The 26,624-nt window shown below is 48.7% G+C and overlaps 1 protein-coding gene across 1 annotated transcript; it reads left to right on the top strand.

Annotated features, from left to right (window-relative positions):
• Nucleotides 1–3,444: 3,444 nt before the first annotated feature.
• Nucleotides 3,445–4,700, top strand: Cited4 (Cbp/p300 interacting transactivator with ED-rich tail 4). The gene has a single exon (XM_048434631.3). The coding sequence runs from the start codon at nucleotides 3,695–3,697 to the stop codon at nucleotides 4,232–4,234; it is 540 nt and encodes a 179-aa protein (XP_048290588.1). The 5' UTR covers nucleotides 3,445–3,694; the 3' UTR covers nucleotides 4,235–4,700.
• The last annotated feature ends 21,924 nt before the right edge of the window (nucleotides 4,701–26,624 follow it).

Below are 26,624 nucleotides of genomic sequence, written 5' to 3'. Positions count from 1 at the left end.
AGAAAGCCACTACAATTTCCTAGGGCTGCCAGGGTAAGAGAAAGGTGATGTCTGAGTGAAGACATTGGCCAAGCTGACCTAGGGGAGGAGACAGCACTCCAGGCAGAGCGAGTGTGGTGGGTTGAATGAAAATGGCTCCCACTAGGCCCATAGGAAGTGGTACTACTAGGAGGTGTGCCTTGTTGGAGGAAGTGTGTCACTGGAGGCGGGCTCTGAGGTCTCTGATGCTCAAGCTAAGGCCCAGTATCTTACTCTTCCCGCATGGTACCAGGATGCATACAGCAGAACTCTCAGCTACCTCTCCAGCACCATGTCTGCCTGCATGCCACCACGCTTCCTGCTATGACGATTGTCTTAGCAATCCTTCTGCCTTCTGCTTCCGTGGGACAGAATTACATCCATGAGCCATTCCTGACTCTTCTTCCACCTGTGCTCCAACCTCACAGTCTCAGTGAGGCTTAGCCTCTCTCCTGTTGACGCCCCCTAGAATCTGCAACCTGCAGCTCCTCCCCTGCACCCTGTTTCCCCTTAGTTCTCTCTATTCCCATGCCACCCATCACTTTCCACCATGTAGGGCCTCGTTTGACTTATTTTGCTGTTTACTGTATGTCTTCAAGTATCTAATATGTTTCCATGCATGGATGTGCTGTACATGTGCATCTGTGTTTAAGTATGTGCTCATGTGTGTACGATGCATGTAGAAGTCAGAGGGTAAAGTCTGGTGTCTCCTATCATTCTCCACTTTATTTTTTATATGCATTTATTTACTTATATGTGTGCATATGTATCATGGTGTGTAGCAGAAGGTCAAAGAACAGCTTTTGGAAGTTGATTCTCTCCTTCTATCATATTAGTCCCAGGAATTGAGCTCAGGTTGTCAGAGTTGGTCACAGGCACCTTTATCTTCTGAGCCAACTCACTGGCCTGCCTTACTTTTTGAGTCAGGGGCTCTCCCTGAACCTGGAGTTTCCAGATTGGCCTAGTCTGGCTGGCCAACAAGTTCCAAGGTCCTTCTCACTCTACCTCCATTGGGCCATGCTTCCCAACACATGACACCGCCCTCAGCTTTTTCTGTGGGTGCTGGGAATCCAAGCTCAAGCCTCCAAGTCTGCATAGCAAGCACTTCCCTATGAGTTGTTATGTGCCCCAGCGCCATCATTTAATGCACCAAATACACATGCAGGTAGATTGGGGCCACAATGTCTGCAGCTTCCTCTGGATTCTCGGAAAATTTCCTGACCTTGAAAGTTTGAAAGTTACAAATTGATTAATGTCTGATATAGGGTCTTGTATATTAATGTCCGATATAGTGTAGACATTTGATATTTGCTTACCAAATTAAAGAACTTTAAAGAAGACTTCTTGGGAATTTTTATGTGTGTGTGATGGGACCCACAAAAGTGAAAAGAGGGCGTTGGGTGATCTAGAGCTGGCATTAGTTGTGCACTCCTCAGTGTGGACAGTGGGAAGTGACCTCAGATCATCCGGAAGATCAGCAAGCTCTCCTCAGTGCTGAGCCATTTCTCCAGCCCCAAGTTAAAGAACTCTCTAAAGGATTAATTCACACACACTCTTTGTTAAGGGAAACTAGCTCGTGATGCGCCGGTGTCCTTAGACCAACTATGTCAGGATGATTTTTTTTCAAACAAAATCTCATGATTCAAAACCACACACAGTTTAAGCACGAGGGAGGCAGAGGCACAAGAGCAATGTCAAGGCCCTGGGTTGCATAGCGAGTCCTTGTCTAAAATAAATAAATAACAAACAAATGAACTCTTCAGTGCCGGAGTCAGAAGGTTAGGGCTCCCTCCCTCTAACTACGCACACCTCCAGATGAGACAGGAGTCCAGTCAGGGTTAGGAATCTCTGTGTGGAGACTTTTTCAGAGAGAAAGATAGCCTGGGGCGTTCATTACACCAGGCTGGGAAAGGGGAAAGATTTGTGACCCTCCCACACTCTCTTGGGCACCCAAGCAAGGACCACCAGTTTTCTTTCACAGCAGAAAGCTAAGGCCCTGTGGAATCCAGGGGCGTCCGCCACCCCCACCCATCAGTCAAGGATCACATGCCTGCCAGTGGCAGAGCTATGATTAGAACTTGGGCCCCTCTGAACTTCTTGGCTAAGCTTCTCCCCTCTACACCAGCAAGATAAACCAAAGTTCCAGGAACTCCAGAGGCTGCTGCAGTGGGAGGGGGAGCCAAGAGAGGATAAAACCAACACATGGAAGTCAAGGTTCAAGGAACCTGTCTCCTGGCCTGCCTGTGGCTCAAAGAGTGTGGCTTGAATAAGACTATGTATTTATATGTATGTAAATATGTATTTATATTATATATTTATATTAGATGTTATATGTATATATATTATGTATATACATTATACATAATATATGTATATATTATATGTATATATATGTAATATATATTTAATTGCTTAGGTCTCCTGCATAGCCACTTTTACTTTGGGTGCCTTAGTCTCCTTATCTGCAAAAGAGGGCTAAAGTTCATACCCTACTTCCAGAAAGATGCTTGTAGAATGTAAAGCTCTCTAGAAATTCAAGTTAGGATTATTGTAATCCAAAGAAGGTGTGAAAATCCCCTGCCAGAAGATCTTTAGAGATAACCCTATATCCAGTCTTTCGCTCAGTTGAGAAACATTTGCATATGTATGTGCCAGGCACAACGGTGAGCTCCGTAAACACACAGCTAACCCTCACCGTAAGTGCGTGTGGTCTCTGCCGCTCTTGCCAGCATCCTACAGAGGAAGAAGCCGCAGCTTGGTGAATGAGCTGCAATTCACGCCATCATTCGCTCACTCACTCCACTTTTACAGAAAGGCAGCTCTGGACCAGGCTGTGGGCCAAGTGCTGAGGGTAAGAAGATGAACAAGTCCTTCAGGAGGCATGCCCATAAATTACTGTAATAACAACTCGGGACATGCTTCAACAGACAGAGCAAAATGAGAGCCAGAGGAGCAACCGGCTCCCTGGGGATTGTGGGGACAGATTGCTGACCTCTCGGAACAACCCTGCTTCGCTGAAGTGCAATAGGCCTGGGTTTGAACCCTGTAGGCATTATTGCGTGTTTCCAGGACATCTTCCATGTCTGAGCCTCAGTCTGGAAAATTAGGTTGAGTGAACCCCAAGATCCTGTAGCTTTAGGAACTTGTCCTCCCACTTCATTTTCTGACAAATTTAAGCTACACCCACATCCTCTGGTAGCCAGAACCTCGAAGGTCTGACCCAGCACCAGAGAAATTTCAACCACTTCCCCCCCCACCAAAACACGGGCAACCTGGGACTCCGGTGGAGGCCTAAAGGGCGTAGCTCCGGTAGGGGCGGGGCCGAGGCTTGGTTAGAGGGACGCGCGACCCGCCCATAAGGGATTCATCCAACCAATGACAGACAGGGGGCGTGGTAACCCCGCCTCTCGGTATAAGAAATCGCCGGTTCCGAGGCTCTGTACGCAGGTCCGCGGACCTAGACCTTAGGGTGTCTGGCTCTATTGCGGCCTGCGACCGCGGCGGTGAGACAGTGGAGGAGAGAAGAGATCCGGAAGACCCAGGTGAGAGTGGACGAATCCGATTCGGTATTCCTTTGCCTGACTGAGTTGCAGGGACGACACGGTGTCCCGGACTCCCATCCAAGAGGAGCCGCTGGCCGGGACCCGGGGCGCGCACTAACCGTCCGCCCGCTGCCATGGCCGACCACCTGATGCTCGCCGAGGGCTACTGCTTGCTGCAGGTGTCGCCGCACGCCCACGGCGCCCACGCGCCCCGGACTCTACAGCCATACGCAAGTTCCGGCATGGACAGCAGTCTGCGGCCGCGAGGCACTCCGCTGGGACCGCCGCCGCCACCCGGAACCCTGGCATACGGCTCCTTCGGATCGCCATCCTCCTTTCAGCCCTTCCCCGTCGCGCAGTCGCCAGGCGCCGGTAGCGCGCACCTGCAGCCCGCCTCCACGCCGCCCCCGGGTCGCATCCCTGCACCCCCGGGAGTCGCCGGAGGTCCCTCACCCCTGCAGCCGGCGCCCGGAGGCGCGTCCCCCCTGCCGCCGCCGCCTTCCCTGGGCTGCATGGACGCAGAGCTCATAGACGAGGAGGCGCTGAAGTCGCTGGAGCTCGAGCTCGGACTGCACCGCGTGCGCGAACTGCCCGAGCTCTTCCTGGGCCAAAGCGAGTTCGACTGCTTGTCTGACCTGGGGTCGGCGCCACCCGCCGGCTCGGTGAGCTGCTGAGAGCGACCGCCGAGACACGCGGGACTCTGCGAGCGGTGGCCCGGCCCGCGAGCACCCTCCGTGAGGGTGGAGGCGCCGGGTTTGCTCGCCCAGACTGCTTCAGCCAGGGCCGTCTGCCTTGCCTCGAGGCCCTGCCTCCTGCCGGGTGACAGTTGGGTCTTGCTTCTCTCACCCAAATCTCAGAGGTCAAAAGGAGGGGACTGACCAGTCTTTGGATTCCACGTCCTTGAATTCTGTGCCCTCTTTCCCCGACCCCTCTCCCTAATCTGAGCCATTGCAGGCTTCTGCCTGACCTTCTTGTGCTGCCCACTAACTGGATTGGGTCTCCGGAGCCATCTCCCTGAACCCCCCCCCCCTTCCCTGGGCCTTTAGCCTGGGGGAGGGAAGGTTTTACACCTAATCCTTGCTGAGTGGAGCAATGCTCTCAGTAGCCTCTAAAATCAAAATAAAACTGGGTTGCTTTACAGTTTTGAGTTTCCACTTCCTTTTCATGTCCACTCTCAAGCACTTGCAAAAGCCCGAGGCTGTTAGAGGCCCAAAGTGGATGGAGGCCATGAACCCCAGCAGCCCAAAGGACAGGAAACTCCATCGTTTCTTTTGAAAATGACTTGAGAGTTGTGCAATTGTCATGTCTTAACCTAAGAGGCCCAGGCCGCTGCCAGGCCAGTTGACCGCTTAACCCACTGGACTTCCCAGCAGCTACGGCTCCAGGCGCGCCCGGAGAGCCGGGCTCCTCTAGCTTTGAACAGAGACTCGCTCTCTTGTCAGGACACTGCCCCTTCCCGTTTCCTTGGAGAGGGTGATCTTGGTCTTGGTCTAACTATCATGGGGGAGGGGGGCAGGGATTGAACCCAGAGCATCCCAGGGACTTCGTCCACGTGCGGACTATAGCACACTGTCACACTCTGAGTTAACTCAGTAAACTATAGAGATGGTTCTTCTGAAAACTGGTGCCCAAGGTCGGGGACAGACCTGGACACAGCTCCTTCTTGGAACACGGAAGAGAGTTCTCCAGAAAACAGATGGAATAAGTTCAGCTGGTGGAGATCGTTTCAGTTTCAGGGACATTTGATGTGCTGAACCCTGTGAAATGGCAAATGTCTTAAGAAACAGGACAAGACCTTGAATAAAGGGAGGGCCACATACCAGTGCAAGGAGTTGTGGGAAAGGCCAGCGGGGCGTCTAGAACAGACAGGGAAGAGCTAATGGTTTCGGACAACTTTATGTGGCCAGCTCAGTCCTCATTCCACAGGTCAGGGTGTGGGGTGCTAGCCAAGCCTTCCAGTTCAGGTCTCCAGTGCACCCTCTGCTGTTGACTCTGAAAAGTTCCCTGGCTGTGTGGGAGAAAGGCTGGAGATTAGGCTGAAGGCCAAGAAGAGCCTGGTCAGGCATGCTTCCCATAGGGCCAGGGCCAGGCAGTGGGGCGGTCTCTAGGAGACAGTAAATTCCAGGGACCTGAGAGCAATGCCACGGAGCCCTTCTGTCTCCGAATGGTTGCTCTTGGCTCTAGTGCCAAGTGCTTGTGCGTGTGACTTCAGCAGCCGTGAGTTATCCCGGGGTATACCATGTGGACACCAACTCTGAAACCAGCAACACCAGCGAAGGGTGGGTGTCAGATAGCGTCTGGGAGATGAATGAAGGTCTGCTCTTAGATCCCAGAGCCTTCTCTGTCCTTCTCCAGGACAGATGGAGGGGAAAAGGAAGAGATTCTGGCCAGGACTGGCCTGACCTTTGGGCTCAGAGTGGTTTGGGTTTGCTCTAGCATTGCCAAGGACCCGGGACCACGACAGAAACCAAGGAATCGAATTGGGACAGGGAGGTTTGGCCCTGGGATGGGCACTTCCTTGATTGCCTTTTCTCTAGGCCCTGTTTTTTTCACCAGTGAAAAGAGGCTGAAATCCTTACCCTACTACTTTATAAGGCCATAACCCTCTCTGTGCAAGTGAGGAGCCCGTTCAGGAATGAGTTAATAAGCAGGTGGTAAACTCTCAATGCCTCCCAAGGAGAAGGGACTACAATGACACCACAGCAAGGCACACATGCTGGCTCACACCTGTAATCCAGCACGGAGGACGCTGCACTAGGAATCAACCGGCACTACAGAGTGAGGTCTAACTAGCCTGGGCTACCTAGTAAGATCCCGGTCTCAAAAGGAAAAACACAGGACGGGGGTACTAGACACAGTTTTACGACAGAGAACCTGTCTAGCATATAAAAGAACCTGGGTCTAATTCCCAGGACCAAAACAGAAACAGAAACAAACAAACAACAGAAAAGCCTGCTGTCCTCCCAAGAGGGACCACTGACAAACTGGTTAGCACACAGATGGACAAAGATGGTAAAGCTAGGATAGCACACCGGGTCCTGGTCCTAGCCCTGGGCACTAAAGGGGAAAGAGCAATGGACTTGAGGTCTCACGACCCTATCACCAGTTCAGGAACAGTCTCAGGGACTGCCTGACCTCAAACTCCCCTCACCCTTTGCATATTGGTCTTTGCATAAGTACACAGTTTTCTGTGGTATCTGTCACCTCTTCCCAGGAGTCTGCCTCCTAAAGCAGTCTGCTGCCCCTCCGTCCTGAGGATCTCTCTCTCTCTCTCCTGCTTGGACCGGATCTTTAAATTCAGTCTCTCTAAAGAGCTCAGTCACGGTACAGACAAACCTTCTTTCCATCTTTCCTTCTTCCTCTTCTTCCTCTTCATCATCATCGTCACCTTTTTCTTCTCCCATCTCCCCATACCAATATACTTTATTTGTATTTATCTTTTATCAACGATGTCTTGTGTTTGTCTACAAATAGAGCCTCTCTGTAAATGGGGTCCTAACTAATAGCACAACTGCCGTAGAGCTGCTGTGGAGGTTGGTGCAAGCTTCGAAGGTGTCGAAGGTATCACACTCTGGTAACCCCTGCACTTGGGAGGTGGATGTAAGGAGATCAAGAGTTCAAGGTCATCCTTGGCTACAGATTGAGGTTAAGGCCAGCCTGGAATATGTGAGACCCTGTCTCAAAAAGACAAAAAGGACTAGAATGATGACTCAGTAGTTAAGAGTGTTTGCTTCTTTTCAGAGTCCCCAGCACCCACATCAGGAGGCTCACAAGCTACCTACCTCCAACTCTAGAGGCTCTAACACCTTCCACTGGCCTCTGCAGGTGCCCTCACATATGGCAGATACATACAAACACATACAAGCACACACAAAGTTGAAGTAGATGAAGTGTTTAGGAAGATGGACCTTGTGTCTAATGCTCTTACCCTTACATCCTAACTTTGGGGGACCCCTCTATCCTAGAGCCTTGGGGGAGGCTGTTTTAGCTCCCTAGCAAAGGGTCAGTACAGATGTAAGACTGTTGGAAGCTGGGTCCCCTGGGAAGCAGACTCTGAGAAGGTGCTCTGTTCGCAAGAGATTATTGTCTTCGGAATCTGCGCTAAACACGGGAGGTGAGGAAGCCCAGTGAGCAGAAGGTGCACAGTAGCCCCAGCCAGCCCCAGGCAGAGCTCTGAAGCTAGAACGGTCCTTCAAAGTTGACCCAAGTTAGATCAATACACTTTTCTTTATGCTTCTGTCCTCATCAATCACGGAGTGTGGGGTGACTGGACTCGGCATGGCCCTGAGTAGAGCAGCCCTCTGTAGAGAAGCCCCATGCCAGAAGAAGCTTCAGGAAAAGGCTACCACTTCCCTGTGAGGGCAACAGTTCCATGGAAGGGGACTTTAAGTGGCATCCCCAACTCCAGGGTCATAACAATGTCTCCATACAGTTATGCTCCGCATGTCTCATCTGCTGCCCCTTGGTCCCCGAGTATCACCTTCCTTATTAGAGAACAACAGAAGAGCAATCGAATGTCCCCGCGCTGCCACCGTGGTTGTCACCCTTCCAGCTCAGCTGAGCGTTCAACAGTCACTGCTGAATAAATTAATGAGCAGCTTGATCGCAGCCGCTTCCCAGGCGGCTTAAGCGGTTTAGCTGATTATTGAGTGATCCTCATGAGTTCCTTAATCCGCCCTCGCCTAACTCATCACGCCACTTGGATGCTAGAAGTGCTGGGTCAGGATGAGTGCCAACTAAAAGACATAGTCAGCACCGAGTGAGCGCCTACTGTGTGCAAGAACAATAGAAAGTAGCAGGGAGGGCCAGGAGATGCTCACTGTCTTCCAGCCTCTGCTTCAGGCTCCACCCTTCCCATAAGGAGTTCTGGGAAGTTCGTCTCCATTTAAAAGGTCAAGAAACTGGGGTACAGTGAATTAGCCCAGGCACACCCTAGTTCTGCAGGGCCTGTCTCTGGCCCAGGCTGAGCCTGGCAAAGGAATTGAATCTGAGTGAAGCAAGACTAGAGTCCCAGCCTGAGCTTGCCACTCTGTGCCTGTGAGACGCAGAGGTGGCCCAGCCTTCCAAGGCCTTGGTTTCTTTCTCCCATGCAAGAGAAGAGGAACACCAACATGGCTGCAGGTCACAAGGACTCAGATGAGCTGGGTCCTGAGAACACATTGCAATTGATGTAGTGAGTGTCTGGAAAAATGGCTGGCACAGGAGGTAAAAGTACTGGCTGCTCCTCCAGAGGACTTGACTTCAATTCCTAGCACCCACACGGTGGCTCACAATTGTCTGTAACTCCATTTCTGATGCCTTCTTCTGGCCTCACAGGTGGTGCACACATGTGCTACACAGACGTTCATACAAACCAAGCACCTATGCACGCACACACACACACACACACACACACACACACACACACACACACAAATATACATTACTAGATATAATTGGTGCCATGCTATACCCGGCTGGGATAGGGTTGGAATGGACTGTCACAGCAGCTGGACTGCATCTGTGTCTGATTTGGGTCAAGGGGGACTTCACATTTGGGGCTCTAACATCTGCAAATGCACAAGACAAGAGTTATGCATGAAGGACTCCTGCCAGGCCCTGCAGAGCAGTTTGGAGTCTGGAAGGTTAAGAGTTTATGGTAAGGGTGCAATAGCACATGCCTGTAATCCCAAGACTTGGAAACTGGAAGCAGGAGGATCAGGAGTTCAAGACCAGCCTAGATTACACACTGAGTTCAAAGCCAGCCTGGGCTATGTGAGACTCTGCCTTCAACAAACGGTGAGATGGATTTGGCTGGAGAAGGACATAATGACAGACATGTACCCCACCCAGTTTGTGGGGTGCTGCAGATACCAACTGAAATATTTTCAAGGCCCTAAAATTTCTTTAACTGCCTTTATTCCCTTAGCATAGTTTCGTACTCTTTCTAAGTCAGTAAATATGGCTCTGTCTTGTCATGTGCTTATTCTGTTCTTGGTGTTTGGAGACAGGGTCTCATACTCTAAAGACAGCTGACCTGAAACCCATTATGTAGTCAGGGTTGCCTGGAATCACAGAGATCCTCCTGCCTTGCCCTAATGCTGGGTTACGGGAATGCATCACCACGCCAGGCAACTTCGTTGTTTTTAATGACTGCATTGTGCAATCTGCCTCGTCAGCCCCAGATGACATCTCCTAAATCTGAGGTAAGAAACAGCACTACCAGGAGACCTCATCTATTTACGTTGTGTGCCAGTGGGAAGGGCTCTGTGGGGTGAATTCCTAGAAGGGAGATTGCTTCATCTGATGCTGTGTGCAAATAAAATATTTCCTGGAGTAAAGTGGCTAACTCCATCTTAGCCCCTGCCGGCTCTGCGTAGGAAATTCTGTAGGCTCATGCCTTCAGTGATCCTGGGCATCAGGAACATTTCAAAGCCAGTTTCCATTTATTTAATTATTAATAAAGATATTGTCTATCTGTATTTCTTTCTCTATGTATTAGTGTTTGTACCGTTGACTGGGGGTTCTGCTGGGGTTGTGTGGCTTTTTCTTAATAGTTTATAAGAACTTTATACTCAGTGCTGGAGATTGAACCTACTGTCTCCCATGTGTCTGCCGCTGAGTTGTGTTGTGGAATAATCCTTTGATATACTGTAAAAACGTGTCTTTGTTAAGGCGCCTTCTGATTTCTGATTGATTTCATTAAGAGCTGAATGGCCAATAGCTAGACAGGGACAGGTTAGGCGGAACTCTCAGGCAGAGAGAGACAGAGACAGAGACAGAGACAGAGAGAGAGAGAGAGAAGAGAAGATGAATTGAGGTGCAGGAAAGACAACAGAGGACGCAGAGAGGAAACAGGAGGTGCAAGATGGAGGAGAGGTAAAAAGTCACAAGGCAAAACATAGATTAATACAAATGGGTTAATTTAAGTAATAAGAGCTAGTGGAACAAACCTAAGCTAAGACCAAGCTTTCTTCATTAATGATAAGTCTCTGTGTCGGGTTTATTTATTTATTTATTTTTTATTTATTTATTTATTTATTTATTTGTGAGCTGGTGGCCCAGAGAAAAGTCCATCCACAGAGTTGTAACTCCAACATCATTTTTTTTTTAGCTTTATTGAGATAAGGGCTCACTAAGTTGTTCAGGTAGACCATGGCTGCTCTCTGTAGCCCAGGCTGCTCTCTGTAGCCCAGGCTGCTCTCTGTAGCCCAGGCTGGCCTTGAATTTGTGATCCTCTTGCCTCACTCTCGAGTAGCTGGATAGCAGGCTGTGCTGCCAGACTTAGCTTACATAAGAAATTCTCATATAGCTACTAAGCCCTTCGGCCTGGAGAGAGAGGACTCAGCGGTTATGAGCTCTTGCTTTTGCAGGAGACCCAAGTTGGATTTCCAGCACCTACCCTGTGGTTCACAACCATCAGGAATTCCAGTTTCAGGAGATTTGACTCCTTCTGACTTCTGATGGCATCAGGCACACACATGGAACATATCAATTTACACAAGCAAATATTCGTGCACATAAAATGAAATAAAGAAATCATTAAACACTAGCTGACTAGGAGAAGTCTTTGGAGAATGTTTAATATTCCCTCCACATCTATTGCTGGTTATTTAGCTTTACATCTTTATCTTTTGCCTTTTGGAAGTTATTAATTTTCTTCATTTGTATGTGTGTGTACACATATGTGTGTGTGATATGCATTTGTGTGTGTGCCAGAGCATGTAGAAGAGGCCATTCCCACGTGTTCGTCTGTGGAAGAGGAGGTCTATGTGGGATTCCTTCTTCGGTTTCTGCCCACCTTTGTTTTCTCTTCATTAAACCTGGAGCTCCCCGTTTAGGTTAGATTGACTGGCCAGCAAGCTCTGGGGATCCCTCATGCCCTATGTTAGGGCTACAGATGCTTGTGGCCAAGCTTGGCTTTTTATATGAGGATTAACAGTCTATTCAGGAGAGGCTCCAAAGCTACAGAGAAACCTTGTCTTGAAAAACAAACAAAAAACTAAACAACAGTCTGAACCGAGGTCCTCGTGTTTCTGTGGCAAACACTTTCCCCACTGAGTCACCACCCCAGGCCTGGGAGTTACTCACTTCTTATGTCATCAAATCTCCCTTCCCCCTCTTAAGAGCATCTTTGAATTAAAGACAGAGATGGCCTTTTTAGCCTCAGGGATCACAGTGGTCACCCGCCGGTCTTTGTTCCTGCCCAGATTTTGTTTTAGACAAAGGGCAAACCTGGGTCTAGATGTTGTACAGACCCTGGTTGAAATTCTGGTTCCAGCCGGGCGGTGGTGGTGCACACCTTTAATCCCAGCACTCGGGAGGCAGAGGCAGGCAGATCTCTGTGAGTTCAAGGCCAGCCTGGTCTACAAGAGCTAGTTCCAGGACAGGCTCCAAAGCCATAGAGAAACTCTGTCTCAAAAAACTAACTAACTAACTAACTAAATAAATAAATAAATAAATAAATTCTGGTTCCAGACTCCAAATGTGATATTTGGCCACTTTGCCATTTTGTTATTTTCTGGCCTCTGAGTTTTTCTTTTCTTTCATTTGAAGTGTGTTTAAATACAGATAAACTCAACCGATGGCTCACAAGAGTTATCGGCCACTTTGTGCTCAGCACAGTGCCTGGCATGTGATAAGCACCTTGTGTGTGTGATAGTGGCTTCCAGGCTTCCAGCCTGTGCTGAGTGAGCAGGGGCTGTTTACACATCCAGAGCAGGGGTCCTGGAAAGGGGAGAGGTGACTTCAAACCACACCCATGCAGACGGCCCTTCAGTTCTTGAGACGGGATATCTGGCTTCATACCTTCGGGGTCCAGTCCCTTCTGCAAAAAGATGCACCAAAAATTCCCACTAGGAACCACTTCTCCCTCGTTTACCGCCCGCGTGGTGTGAGTAAGTGTGTTCTGTCCTTTCTGTGTTGTTTGACGCTCAGGAGAAGGGCCCACCCACAAACGCTTGACTTTTTTTGTCCATGGCTGGTTTGAGAAGACAATGCTTCATCTCCTCCTTCGTTCTTCCTTCTATAAAAGCTGTTGAGGGCCAGCAAGAGAAAAGACGCTGCCAGCAAACCTAAGAACCTGAGATCGACCCTCAGGACCCACGTGGAGAAAGAAGAGAATTGGTTATAGCAAGTTATCCTCTGCCCTGCACAACAGGTGTATGCGTGCGCGTGCACACACAGACACACAGACACACAGACACACACACACAAAGAGAGAGAGAGAGAGATACACAAATAGATAAATTTAAAACAATAAAAAAATAAAAGTTTGTCAGATTTGCTGCTAATGTTGTGCCCGGTAGCGCGCATCTGCAATCTAACAATTGGCAGGCTGAGGCAGAAGAATTACCAGTTTAAGGTCTATCTAGCCTGCATAAAGAGACTTAGCTCCCCCCCCCCGCCAAAACAAAAACAAAAACAAAAAAAACAAAACAAAACAAAACAAAAGTTCCCAAACCACAACAGGTGCAGCCAGCATCCACACGCGCGCACCCTCTGCTCGTTAGGCTAGCCAGGACTGACTCAGAACACCTCAGCTGTCCCCCGTACCCTAAGCCAGCGCATCACGACTCCAGATAAAGGAGCCGAGCTTTGCAAAGGTGTGCTGACTTGCCCACGAGCACACACCTAGTAATTTAACTTACAGAGTTCAAACACTTAATTTACTTTATGCTAGGCATGGTGCATGGTGGCACACACCTGTAATCTCAGCACTTGGAAGCCAGAGGCAGGGGGATTGTCACAAGTTTAAGGCCAACCTGGACTACATGGTGACTTCCAAACCATTCCAGGCTATATATCGACCCTGTCTCAGAGAAGAAAGGGTGGAAGGCTGGGTATGTGGTTCTGCTGGTGGAGTGCTAGCCTCACAGAACAGCCCTGGCTTCTGTGCCCATCACCACATAAAGTAGGCATGGCGATGCAGACCGTGAGTCCCAGAACTCGGAAAGTAGAGGCAGGAGACTTAGAAGCTCAAGATCCATCTTCAACTACATAGTAAGTTGGAGGCTAGCCTGGGCTGCATGAGACCCTGTCTCAAAAACAAAAACAAAACAAAACAATGGGAAAGGGGTAGAACTCTTCACAGATTGTCAAACGTTAGTTGAAGCAAAAGCAGGAGGAGAGAGTTTGAAGTGAATTGAGCAGAAAAGGGCTCTTCTGAGTCATCGCCTGCCACTGTTCAGGACCTCCCAACCCCATGAACTGAAATGGCTGCTCAAAGTTCCAACCAGCGGGTTGACGTCTTTTTTATCTTTGTAGCATGGAAGCTACATGAACGCCGCTGTCATGCCCAGATCTCAGCAGGAAGAGGGTAAGGTGGTGATCACACCCAGGCTTTGAGGTCTAGCAGTCATGTTATATGGCCATATTTAACGACATTTAGCTGCAAAGAAAGCTGGGAAATGTGATTTCTAGCTAAGCAATTCAGTCCTGGAAGAGGAGGAGGATGGTTTTGATGTCAGTGATAAGTGGTGTTCCTGAGACTAGAACTCAAGCCTGAGGGTGTTTGATGAGGTTGGGAATGTGTCAGAGGCCTGAGTCTTGTGCAACCAGAACCCGTGGAGTTTAGTATTCTTTTTTAGCCAGGGTCTTCCGTAGCTCGAGCTGTTCTGGAACTCTTACGTAAGCCAGGATGACCTTGAACTCACAAAGATCTACCTCCCTCTGCTTCCCAAGAGCTGGATTAGGGGTACGCATTACCACTCCTGCTGAATTTAGTGTTCTTGGTGTCATTCTTTACTATGGACACCCATCTTGGGAAGCTTCCCTTTTTTTGAGTCTCAGTTTTCTTGTCTGTACAATGGAAATCAGGAAACTTGCCTATAAATTATGGCTATGGACACACAGTAGGTGCTCACATCACAGAAGAGATGGGGTAGAGTGTAGACACAAGTCTTTGAAGGGAGGAATTCCCAAAGGACGTGGCAGTATGTGCAGAGCAGTCCAAACAAGAAGACTGTGGAGGCAGAAAGCGAGGTCTGACTTCAGCAGAACCTGAATCTACATCTGGATTGTTTAGATGGGTGCATGGCTTTCAGTGACAAAATACAGTGGCTTGAATATAATGAAGAAGGTAGGGTCCAGGACTGTGGCGTTAGCCATAGTGTCAGCATCTAGTCCCCACCCCCCACTTATGATTGTCATTCAGGCATGTTCTAGTTTCATATCCTATTATGATAAAAATAACTAATAAAACCCTAATGTCTTAGTTAGGATTTCATTGCTGTGAGGAGACACCGTGACCACAGCAACTCTTACAAAGGAAAACACTTAATTGGAGCTGGCTTACAGTTTCAGAGGTTTTATTCCATTGTCTCCATAGTGGGACAGGGCAGCATGCAGGCAGACATGGTGCTGGTGTTGAGATTTCTACGTATTGATTGGCAGGCAGCAGGAAGTGGTCTGAGACATTGGGTGTGGTCTGAGTATACATGAGCTCTCAAAGCCCCCCTCCATAGTGACACACTCTTTCAGCAACTTCTCCTAAACTCCCCAAACAGAGCCACCAACAGGGAACCAGATGTTCAAATACCTGAGACTATGAAGTGCATCTCCCTTTGGACTCCAATGATTTCATGAGGTAAGGGGCTCATGTGTCAGACCCCCCGGACCCACCCAGCTCCCGGTATCGAGATCAAATCAAGACCGTCACACATGCTGGGTGTATTCTTTGCCACTGAATTACACCCCTAGTTCCTTCACTGAGATTGTTCACCAGACCAAAACCATTTGAAAAGCTTGGGCTGGCAAGATGGGGAAAGGCACATGCCACCAAGCCTGGTGTTCTGAGTTCAGTCCTCTGAATGTATACAGTAGAAAGATGCAAACCAGCTTCTGCAAGTTGTCTTCTGGCCCCAACACAAGCTCCATGGAGTCCAGATACACACACACACACACACACACACACACACACACACACACACACAGAGTAAAAGAAAGAAATTTAGTTGGATCTAAAGGCACTCGCTTGATGTCGGGTGCAATAGTCCCCTTTGCTCTGCAGGTGGCAGTACCACACCAAATGAAGCTTACTGGACCACCTACATGGATTTTTAGGGGAATGAAGCTTAATTTCCTCAAACATCCAAGCTTTGATGTTTTCCACTGTCTTAGCTGGAGTTTAGCTGGAGTAGGGAAAGGGAAGAAAACCACGTGTTTGAATCCTGGCTGCACCGCTTACACGGTGTGACCTTGAGCAAGCCCTCTCTTGCTGGAGCTCGCTTTCTACTTGGCAGACAGGATGATCACACCCGAACCTACATCATAGCGTCTCTGTGAGTGTCTAAATAAGCGTGACTGGGTTTGACATTTGTGTGGATGGGCTTAGGGCTGGTGTGCGCAAGCGGGCTGGGTTCAGTCAGATGCCCAGTCATGCAAACGACCCAAGGTGTGGAGAGGGAGGTGGCTTTGGGGTTCAGATTTAAAGATGAGGGAGCTGAGGATGTAACTTTCCCAGGGTCACACCCTCAGATAGGCAAAGCACAAACCCGAAGTTTGGGAAATAATTTAATGTGTAGTGTCTGTGGCCTTGAAGCCGAATCACCAGACCGAGGTCAGAACTCTACTATGGCTTTATCATTACTGTGTGGTATTCTGAGGATTTTGCTCTGAGAACTGAAAGTTTTACACACACACATGCACACCCCACCCTGTTAACACCCACATTTTCAAAGCACCCCCACATCTATTCTCCCACCCCGTTCCAAGACAGCACAAGGCAGGCTAAAGAGCAAAGGGGCCATTCAGGAACCCGTCTGGAAGTTACGAGGTTTGGGCTCCTCTCTGGGTTCTGCACTGACTTTTGGAGCCTCGATTTCTTCGTCTGCTGAATGGGGCGATTGGATCCAGGGCTCCTGGAGGCCTTGGGAGCTTTGCTCTGTTTCCGTTGGCCCTTCCTGGTGGCCTCACCCCCAAACATCTCTCAGTATTGTCACAACTTCATTTTAGTTTATTTTCTTATCACATTCTGGGGTGTCTAAGCTTTGTTACAGCTGCTGGCTTCTGTCTAGACCGTAGCCTACTCCAGGGAAGCAGGGACGTGTGAGTTTTATGAGGGCGGTGGTGACCACAATCATGGCGACTGTAACAGTGTTTGGTGTGTATCAGAGGAAAACAAGCAACTGGAAGAAAAATGAAGGGCTAAGAACACAGCCCCTACTCTCTAATCCTTCCAGGTAGGGTATCTAAGACCCCAAAGTCTAGCTTGTTTCCTGACTCCAGACTGGTGCTGCGCCATCCAAGGTCTTTACTGACCCCTTGTGGCTGTGGGAACACATAGCAGGGACTAGGGTAAGTTCCTTGGGTAGTAGACAATCACTTCCGCGAGTGCCTGCTCTCTTGTGGAGGGCGGTGATGATTGCAAACACGAAATGTATTTTTCAGGGACTGGAGAGATGACTCGGTGGGTAAGAGGGCTGCTGTGTGAGTGTATGGACCTGGGTTCAGATCCCAGCATCTGTGGAGATCTGTGGATAAAGCTGGGTGACCCCAGCACTACGGAAGGTGGACTTCTGGGGTTTGCTGGCCATCGGTCAAGCTCCAGGATCAGAAAGACAAACTGTCTCAAATAGCAAGTAGAGAGTGATCGAGCAGGATACCTGATACCTCCTCTGACCTCTGCACATGCATGCAACTCTCTCTCTCTCTCTCTCTCTCTCTCTCTCTCTCTCTCTCTCTCACACACACACACACACACACACACACACAGAGGCATATTGTGTCAGAGAGACAACTCATCAGGTGAGAGCGATTGTCACCAGGCCTGACAACATAAATGGGATTTCCAGACCCCGCTGGAGAGAGAACTGAGTTGTCCGCTCACTTCCATGTGTCTGCCCTGCAACACACACAATAGGCAAATGCTATAATTTAAAAAATAATCACTGCTTCTTCTCCTCCATTTGGCTGACATCACACCTGAGAAAGCGGAGAGGTCCTCGTACAGGAGAGGAGCTGAGGGAGTCTCGGGCCATGAGAGGGGTGTGAGGCTGATTTCGCTCAGTTCTGAGCAGGTACAACAGACTGGGCTCAGGTCTGGGCGAGCTCCCCCAGCACCTCACTCTTCCAGGAAGTCTTCCATGTCTCCCACCATTCTTAAGCTATTGGGGAAGGAGGTAGGGGAGAAGGGAGTATCTAGCACACAGAAGAGCCATTAGGGACAAAATCAAAGATGAGTAGATAGCTTTGAGAAAATCTCTTATTAGGTGCAATATGACTTCTCCCCTGTTGCCGCTTCTAGTAAAATTGCCTCACTGCCAGTCTGATAACACTGCAAAACACGCCAACTTCCTATCTCATCTACCACAGCAGGAGCCCTGCCAGCCCTGCCCTCTCCCTGCCTTCTATCGGGATGAATCTTCCCAGCGTATTCCTCCACGCACCTTCCACAAACCACCATCTCAGAACCTTCCAGGAGATCTGCCCTGAGACAGATCGGCGAGTGCCTGCTCTACAAGGGAAGCCGTGGAGGATTTCACACAAACAGACTTTCAGATTGTGTAGACTACTACTCTGAGCGCTAGGTAAACAGGGCACTATGGAGACAGACCTGGTTTATTTGGATGGCTATAAGATGCTGGGAACATGTTCCATGCCTGTGGCATTGTTAGGACTGAGGCCAACTCTGCATTGCCACCATTTGACATATGGGGGTTCCAAACACATAATGTTATAACACAGGTTCTAGGCCTAAACAAATAAGATTTCTACAGATTCACTTTTATTATTATTATTCTGTTTGTTTGGAATAGGGTCTCCTTATGCAGCCTTAGCTGGCTTGGAACTTGCTGTGTAGATTAGGCTGTCCTGAAACTCAAAGAGATCCACCTGCCTCTGCCTCTGTGCTGGGACTAAAATGCCACCATACCCAAATATTTTTATTGTTTATTGTATGTAGGTGTGTGTGTGTGTGTGCATGCATGTGTGCATGTCTTCATATGATATGTACATGTGAGACAAGTGCCGGGGGAGTTCAGAAGCTGGAGTTACAGACGGTTGTGAGCCATCTGATCTGGGAACCAAACTCAGGTCCTCTGGAAGAGCAGCAAGTGGTCTTAACCACTGAGTCATCTCTCCAACCCCAAAATAAGGTTTTTAAATGGTTAACTTTATGATGTCTTCATGTGTCCACCTCTGCCCAGAAGAAGAAGCCCCAAAGCAACTCTCAGTCCCTGAACATTTGCAGGAAACTGGGTTGATGCTGCTCCAGAAGTGATGGGAGAGGTTGCGGCTCCCTAAGACTCACATGCTGAAGCTCTATCCCTAGAACCTGAAAATGCAGCTGCCTTTGGAGACAGGGTTTGAAGGAGGTGACTGAGACCCTATGGGGGCTGTTATGGCCTCAAGGGCCACACAGATAGTGCCCTTAAAAGAAGGGGAGACCAGAAGCATCAGACACTCAAGAATGCAGGGCTCTTGTGGAAACAATTGAAAATGCTGCAAACTCAGGAAGAAAGCTTAAGAATGAAGCTAACTCTGTGTGCCCCCAGATCTTAGACTCCCAGTTTCCTGAACCACGGGGAAATAAGGGTCTGCTGCCAGCTGCCATGTCTGTGATATCTGTTATGTAGACTGGCGTGCCCACATGGCAACCTACACCATCCTGTTTCCCACAAGAGGTGGGTGGCAAGGCAAGGTGTGCTCTCCAGCTTCTCAGCGGAGACAAACATGCTATTTTAACACGGAGCCCGTCAAAAGAGCATGATGTCATCTAACTTAGGAAATACGCAGTATGGGTCTCGCCACTCTGCAAGAGTCTGAAAATCGCAACATTTGCAGAATGTCATCCCCGTGAGCTGAGCCCTAACACATGGCTATCCTGGGCTGCATGGTACAGCTGCTGGGCCTGGAGAGGGGTCTGCTTTTGTGCTCTGTCTGTGAAACAAAATAAAACAAAACCCTACTCTAACCTACAGGAGGATGAGAAGTCATGTGGGGCCAGATTAAACAATCCAACCTGTGGGCCAACCAGAGTACATGAAACACTGGACAGGGAAACCATCTTAGCTTATCATCTTGGCCCATTCTGTTGTGATAACAAAATAACTTGGTGCTAGGTTCCTTATAAAGGAAGGAGGGCTTATGTAAAAGAAGCTCAGGAATTTGGATACTCAAGGGTACAGTACTGGCATCTATGCTGGGGAGGGCCTCACGGTGAATGACATCGTGATGGTGGCAATGCAGATGACATTGTTAGCTGCTTATGTGGGAGAGAGATTTGGGGGAGGTGGCAGGCTCCCAACTAATTATAATTAGATCTGGAAGGAACTAATCCAATCCCAGAAAACCTTCATTAATCCCTTCCGAGGGTAGTTCCCTAAGAACCTAGTTACTTTCCACAAAGGCCCCACTTGCTAAAAGGTTCTATGCCAATCCTACACTGCCATAGAGTTGGAGGAGCTCTCAGTCTATGAACCTTTGGGGGACATAGTCAAACCATAGCCAGAAACCAGTCTCAGGCTAGATGCCAGATGATTACAAAAACATTAGTGATCCCAGGTGAGGCCAGCGAGACTGCTCAGCTGACTCCAAGACGGAACTGCTGAACGACAAAATCAAGAATAAATAAGGCGATTGTTGTTTTGAGTCATTAAGAGTCACGGTGCATTGTTACATAGCAGCGGATAAATGACACAGCAGGCGAAAATCCTGTCGGCTCTCAAGGTGATGGCAGTTGAGGGACTCCCATGGCCACCTGCACACTCTCCTTGCTGAGCCAGACAAACCTCGAAGAGAAACAGCAAACAGCGACCTGTGCTTTGACTAATGGAGCACCTGTCTCCCGCAGGGACTGGATGACCCCAGGCGTAACTCAGCCCCCTGCACGCCTATTCATCCTGCGTATTGTGCTGAGCCAGGGTCTGGCATACAGCAGGTGCCCAACAGGCATTTACTCAATTAGTGAACCGCCAAGGGATTTGTTCAGGCTGCTATCACCCCTGCTCGGATGCCGCTTAGCAGTCTCCTAGCTGCCGCCTCCCACACCCAGCCTTGTTCCCGAAAGCCCACCTGCTGTCCTAGAAAGAAACCTTTAAAAGTACAAATCTATCCCGGTGTGGCTCCTAGTTGCAAACTTACACTTCCTGCTTTCTTGCACAGTCCACACACTGCAAATCCATGAATGTGATTGTCTGCCTGTGACAGGGACTGGACCCAAGGCCGTGCTCTATGGCCAAGCTACAGTCCCAGCCCTAGGGTTCTTGAGACAGGGCCTTGCTATGTAGCCTCTAACTCCCATCTTCCTTTGCCTCCCCAGTGCTTAGATCACAGGTGTGCAGGGTCATAGCAAACTCTCACAAGTTCTCAACCCCCGATTCTAGCGTCCCATTGTGTACCTCCCTCCCTGGGCAGTCCCCTCCCCCGCTCTCTGAGCCTTATCACTGGGTTTTCTTTCTGTTTCTTCCATTTGCCATACATGCCAATGCTGTACCCACTAGCTAGAGCAGTCTCCAGCAACAGCAAGAATCTCACTCCCTTGCTTGGCCAGATCCCATTTGTCCTTCAGCGTTCTTGTTTGCTTGGCAATGTTTTTGTTTGTTTTATGTTTGGAGGGGTATATGTGAATGCTGGCACGGGGTGGACATCTGAGACAGCATGAATCACTTCTCTCCCTCTGCTGTGTGCATTCTGGGGTTGAACTAAGGTCATCAGGCTTGGTGGCAGGTGCCTCTTCCTGTTGAGCATCTTCCTTCCTTCCTTCCTTCCTTCCTATGGGCATCTAACTACGTAGCCCAGGGTGGACTGGCACTCACTTTGTAGACCAGGCTGGGCCTCAAACTCATAGAGATCCACTGGCCTCTGCCTCCTGAATGATTATACCATCATATCCTGCCTGAGCCATTTTGCTGACCCTGTTTTTTTTTCTTTCTTGTTTATCTGTTTGTTTGTTTGCTTGAGATAGGCTCTCAGTAACCAAGACTGGCCTTGAAGTCACTCCACAGCTAAGGAGAACTTGGACCTTCTGACCCTTCAACCTCCACGTCACAAGTGCTGGCATTATAGGTTTGCCTTCTTTGTGCTTGACTGTCCATTTTGTCTGGATTGAGAGAAGACAAGAAGTACGGGTGGACACTGACTTATGGGCAGTGGGTATCAACTGGATTGAATGGCCCAGGATTGGAGAAGCACAGAACGGAAGGACCGGCAATGAGGAAGACAGGAAGAGATATTCAGATCAGGTTTCAGCCATGGTACAAAACTCAAAGATATTTGTGTTTCGAAGAAAATCTTACTGAAAAGGACTCAGGGCAGAGGAGGCTCTCGGTAGCCAGGCAGGAAGGCACATTCCATGGCTAATAGACCACCTTTCTCCAGGCCTTCCCTATGATATCTCAGTATACCCATGCACAATTAAGACACAGTGGCCAGAAGGCAGGCGGGGTATTCAACACATGGATTTACCTCACCAAGACTAATTAGGCCAGTGCCAACCCATCTCACCTGTTACCAGCAGAAGCAAACATTAAAAACCTAGTCTGTCATCCCCTCCACAGTGGGCCCCAATTCCTGGTGTCAGGTGGGTTCCACTGAACATTTATCATGGAGGGGCATGGCTTATCCTCGCCAACAGGCTCAGAATGTAAGGTTCCAGGAAGACAGGGAGATAATGAGAACGACCCTTTCAGCAGGCCTGACTCAAATCACCCATAGTATTGATTCTTGTGGCTACTGCAATGAGACACTTTAAGCATGGTGGCTTGAAGCAACACCAGCAAATTCTCTCACAGTCCTAGGGGGAGGAGGAGTAGAAGTCTAAGACCAGTTTCATGGGGTCTAAACACCCCCTCTTCCGTGTGTGCCGTCCCCTCTGCCTCTTTCTTAAAAAGACATTCGTGGGACTAGAGGTCTGACTTCAGGTTGAGGGTTTGCTTGGTGTGTGAGAGGCCCTGGATTTGATCCTCAGCAGCACCTCCTCATCAGGAAGAAGAAAAAGAAGTATTTATTTCAGGTTTATTTTTAACAAAGGATAATTTTCTCCGGTTGGGGTCCTTAATCAGGCTGCTATCCCAGCACTAGGGAGGCTGAGGCAAGAAATCAAGCATTTGAGGCCTTAGGGCAGAGAGATGGCTCAGTGGGCCAAGGCACTTGCCACCAAGCCTGACGGCACGAGTTCAATCCCCAGGCCCCATGGTGGAAGGAGGAAAGTGACTCCTCTAATGACTTTCACATGCATGCTGTGGATGGCGTGCGTGCATTTGTGCACACACACGTCAGTAAATGAATGACTTGTTTTTTGAAAACCTTAATGAGGCCATCCTGGGCGACATAGTAAGACTGCCCCAGGAGGAAAACTGAACAAACAAAACCTTGATTTAATACCCTCCCTTCACCCTTTCTCTTATGAGGTGACAGTCTACCGAGATCAGAAATTTCTCTTTTTGGTGGCCATGATTCAGCATACTATACCCACTTGCCCAACTTTTCCATTTGGCTCCTATAACCTTGTAGCACACCAGAAGTCTCATCTTCAAGGGAAGCCATGGGTTTTCACCCCCTTTGACTTCCTCATGCCACATAGCCAGAAATCAAAGGGAAAGCTAACATCCTGGCTGCATGGACTGCTCCCTACAAGGGGAAGCTGAGGGGCTGCACATCAGGGCAAGGCAGGCTATATCTGGAGTCCAGGGGATGCTCTCAGGCCCCTCTAACAATCATCCCTCTGTCCTCTGTCTCTGTGGGTTCTGCATCCCATTCCAATCAACTGTGGGGGCAGGTGACAAGTAGCTAGGTGGATGGGTAGATGTTAAATAGATGACTGATCAATAAATAGATGATAGACACACAGACAGTAGTCTAGGGATACACAGGAGAGATGAGATCGGAGATAGACAGGTGACAAGCAGCTAGGCATTGCACTTGTACTGGCCATGTACAGGCTTTTCTCTCATTATCACTCCACAAACAATATGGTATAACAATATTTCATATAGCATTTACACCGCACTTGGGGATTGTAAGGTGGAGGTTACTTAAAGCATGCAGGAGGATGTGGATAAGCTACGCTACACTTTTTAGTAACGAAAACTGAATTTCCATAGTTTAAGTCTCTATAGAGGGTCCTGCAGCCAAGCCACCATGGTTCCTTTACTTTCACGGACAGCAATAAAAGTTATCAAAAAGCTATGAACACTAAGGATCCAGACCCTTCCGAGAATTTAGGTCACATTGCCATGGAGTACTGACTGCCCTGGCAAATAATCTGGTCCCAACACCCTATGATGACTCACAACCGGCTGTAACTCCGGTTCCAGAGGCTCCAGCGCCCTCTGCTGGCCTCTGTGGGCTCCAGGCAGGCATGTGGTACATAGGTTCACACAGAGGCAAAACAGCCACACATGGGAAATAAAAATAAATCTTAAAAAAGAAAAAAGAAAAGAAAGAGCCATGAAGCCCTAACTAACTGGGGGATTGGCAGAGGCCAAAAGAAAAATAATTAAAATAAGAGGGTGTGTGTGTGTGTGTGTGTGTGTGTGTGTGTGCGTGCGTGCGTGTGTGTGTGTGTGTGTGTGCTGGAGAGACAGCTCAGAGTTTAAGAACTCTGGTTGCTCTTCCTGAGTTCAATTCTCAGCAACCACATGGTGGCTCACAACCATCTGTAGTGAGTTCTGACGCCCTCTTCTGGTGTGCAGTCGTGCATGCAGATAGAGCATTTATATACATAAAATAAATAAATAAATCTTTAAAAAGAGGGGGGCAAAGATTCATAAATTTTACACCAGCGATGGCATATTTTGCATAAGGAAACTTGTCTCTATGAAAGACAAACAAGAAAAGAGAATGTCTATAGTAGCGATGCACATCTCCTGTGCTTGGGATGTCATGGCAATAATTTTTTTGTTTTTTTTTTTTTCAATGACATTAATTCCCCCCTTCCCTATTTCATGAACTAAAGTTCCCTTTAAAAGCCACATCTGTGCTGCAGACTGCAGATTGACTGATGGGAACCCTGATTGTGGAGTTTGGAATGCCGCAGATCAAGAGCCACAATTATCTCGTACTATCTTTAGTCCCCTCAGTCTAATCGCCATTTATCACTGCTACGTTTTGAATGTAAATGCGCTGCACAGGCTTGTATGTTTGAATGCTTGGTCCAGAGGGTGGCGCTGCTGGGGGAGTTGGACATGGAACCTGGCTGACCGAAGCAGATGACCACAGACCCAGAGCTCGAGAGCTAAGTTATAAGACCTCAGCTTCCTGCCCGAGGTCTTCGGTTACTGCTCTGAGCATGTGCTCCTGAAGCCTTGCCCACCAGGAGAGACTACACTGTGTAAAACCATGAGCCATTCCTGATTTTTTTTCTTTTAAGTTGTTTCTTCCTCTTTTAAGTTGTTCTCAAAAAGTTGTTTAGCTTAGTGCAGCTAAGATGAGGACAGTAACTAAGACAGCTGTTGCCCTCTGGGCTGGGGAGTAATGCCATTGGTAGGGTCCTTCTCAAGTATACGTGAAACCTCAGGTTTGATCACGGGTACCTAATAGACTGAGTGTAGTGGTGTACCCTGGGAGGTGGTGGCAGCAGATCTGAAAAGTCAAAGCTGTGAGTTTGAGACCAACCTGGGAGCATGAAACCCTGGGGACAGAAGTGGGGAGGGAAGCGAAAGGGAACCGGGAGAGGGAGGAGGGGCAGGAGAGAATGGAGAGGGAGTGAGGAGAGAGAGATTGAGAGAGGAAGAAAGAGAATGGAAAAGAAAGTTGTAGCTGTGAGGTAGAGTTTTAGGAAACGATCCCCTTTAAGCTGTAGCTTCCACCAACTCAAATGTCCTCAGATCAAATCCGAAGCCGCTGTAAAGACGTCCCCACTTCGCTGGTTCCCATCCACCTGCTGTCCCTAGCGATGTGTCTGGCAACCACACTGATTTATGACTGTCTTTTGGTCTATGACTATAAAAGTTCATGTAACTCCTTCCACAATAAAGATGTCACTCAGGGCAACCTGAATTTGTATCCCTGAGCCATGGTCACCCATACTTGGCTCAGAATACGTCCCTTTTCCCTTTGGAGCAAGAGTGGTCCTTTTCTGGACAGTCCCCTAAAAGACTGTAGTGTGAGGTCAGTGTTTGGTTGCACGGAGGGTTGCCACTGAAGCAGAACAGCTAGCACCATCCCAGTAAGGGCTGCCTGGCTAGTTCTTGGAGACAGATGCTGTTGTTAGACTGAGGCCTGGGAGCTGGAGAGACGGCTCAGTCCTTGACAGCGTGCACTGCTCTTCCAAAGGACCCCAGTTCACCACCGGCTCCAGGGACATCTGGAGTTTCTACCCTCTGAGGGCATTCACATGCACATCCACACAGAGACACGCATATACACACAGTTAAAAAATAACACAAATAAAATCGCTTTTAAAGCTGTGGGGCTTTGTGTTTTCTCCTTTTTCAGGGAGAGAGTTGGGAGGATCTTATCTGTAGGAAGCATAGTTTTGTCTTATTTGGTAGGAGACACTGTCATACGGGTGTCTGACACGTGTGGGTTGATGTGTATGGTTATGGACTGTTCATGGGGTCTGTGGTCATCATTGGATCCCAAGAGCTTCTGTGACACTGTGACTTTAACAAAAAGGAATAGCAGGGGAAGATCATCAGGCAGATGTAGAGACTTTTTTACTTTCCTTCCCCCAAGGTTCTGTGGTTGATGTGCACGCCTAGGCAGGCTTCACTGTAACACCATCAGAACTTCCCTTATACATACCCAAACACTGGAACTTGTCCTCCCCGCTCCCTCGTCTGTCTATCTCTATGTGTGTTTAGTGTATGTGTGTGTTTGGTGTGTGTATGTGTGTGTGTGTGTGTTTGGTGTGTGTTTGTGTGGTGTGAGTGTATGGTATGTGTGGGGTGTGTGTGTGCGTGTTTAGTGTTTGTGTGTGTGTGGTGTGAGTGTATGGTATGTGTGTGTTTGGTGTGTGTATGTGTATTTGGGTGTGTGAATGTATCGTATGTGTGGTGCATATGTGTGTGTGTGTGTGTGTGTGTGTGTATTAGACCTAGGGACTAAACCAGGACTTTGCACATGCCAAGCATATGCTCTACCACTGGGCCACATCCCCAGCACCAAGCTTGTGAGTTTCAATGGTCCCAAAGGCTTCCTACA

This window comes from Myodes glareolus, chromosome 3 (assembly GCF_982192425.1).
Source record: "Myodes glareolus chromosome 3, mMyoGla1.1, whole genome shotgun sequence".
NCBI classification, from domain to species: Eukaryota; Metazoa; Chordata; class Mammalia; order Rodentia; family Cricetidae; genus Myodes; species Myodes glareolus.
This window is presented reverse-complemented; position numbering and strand designations above follow the sequence as displayed.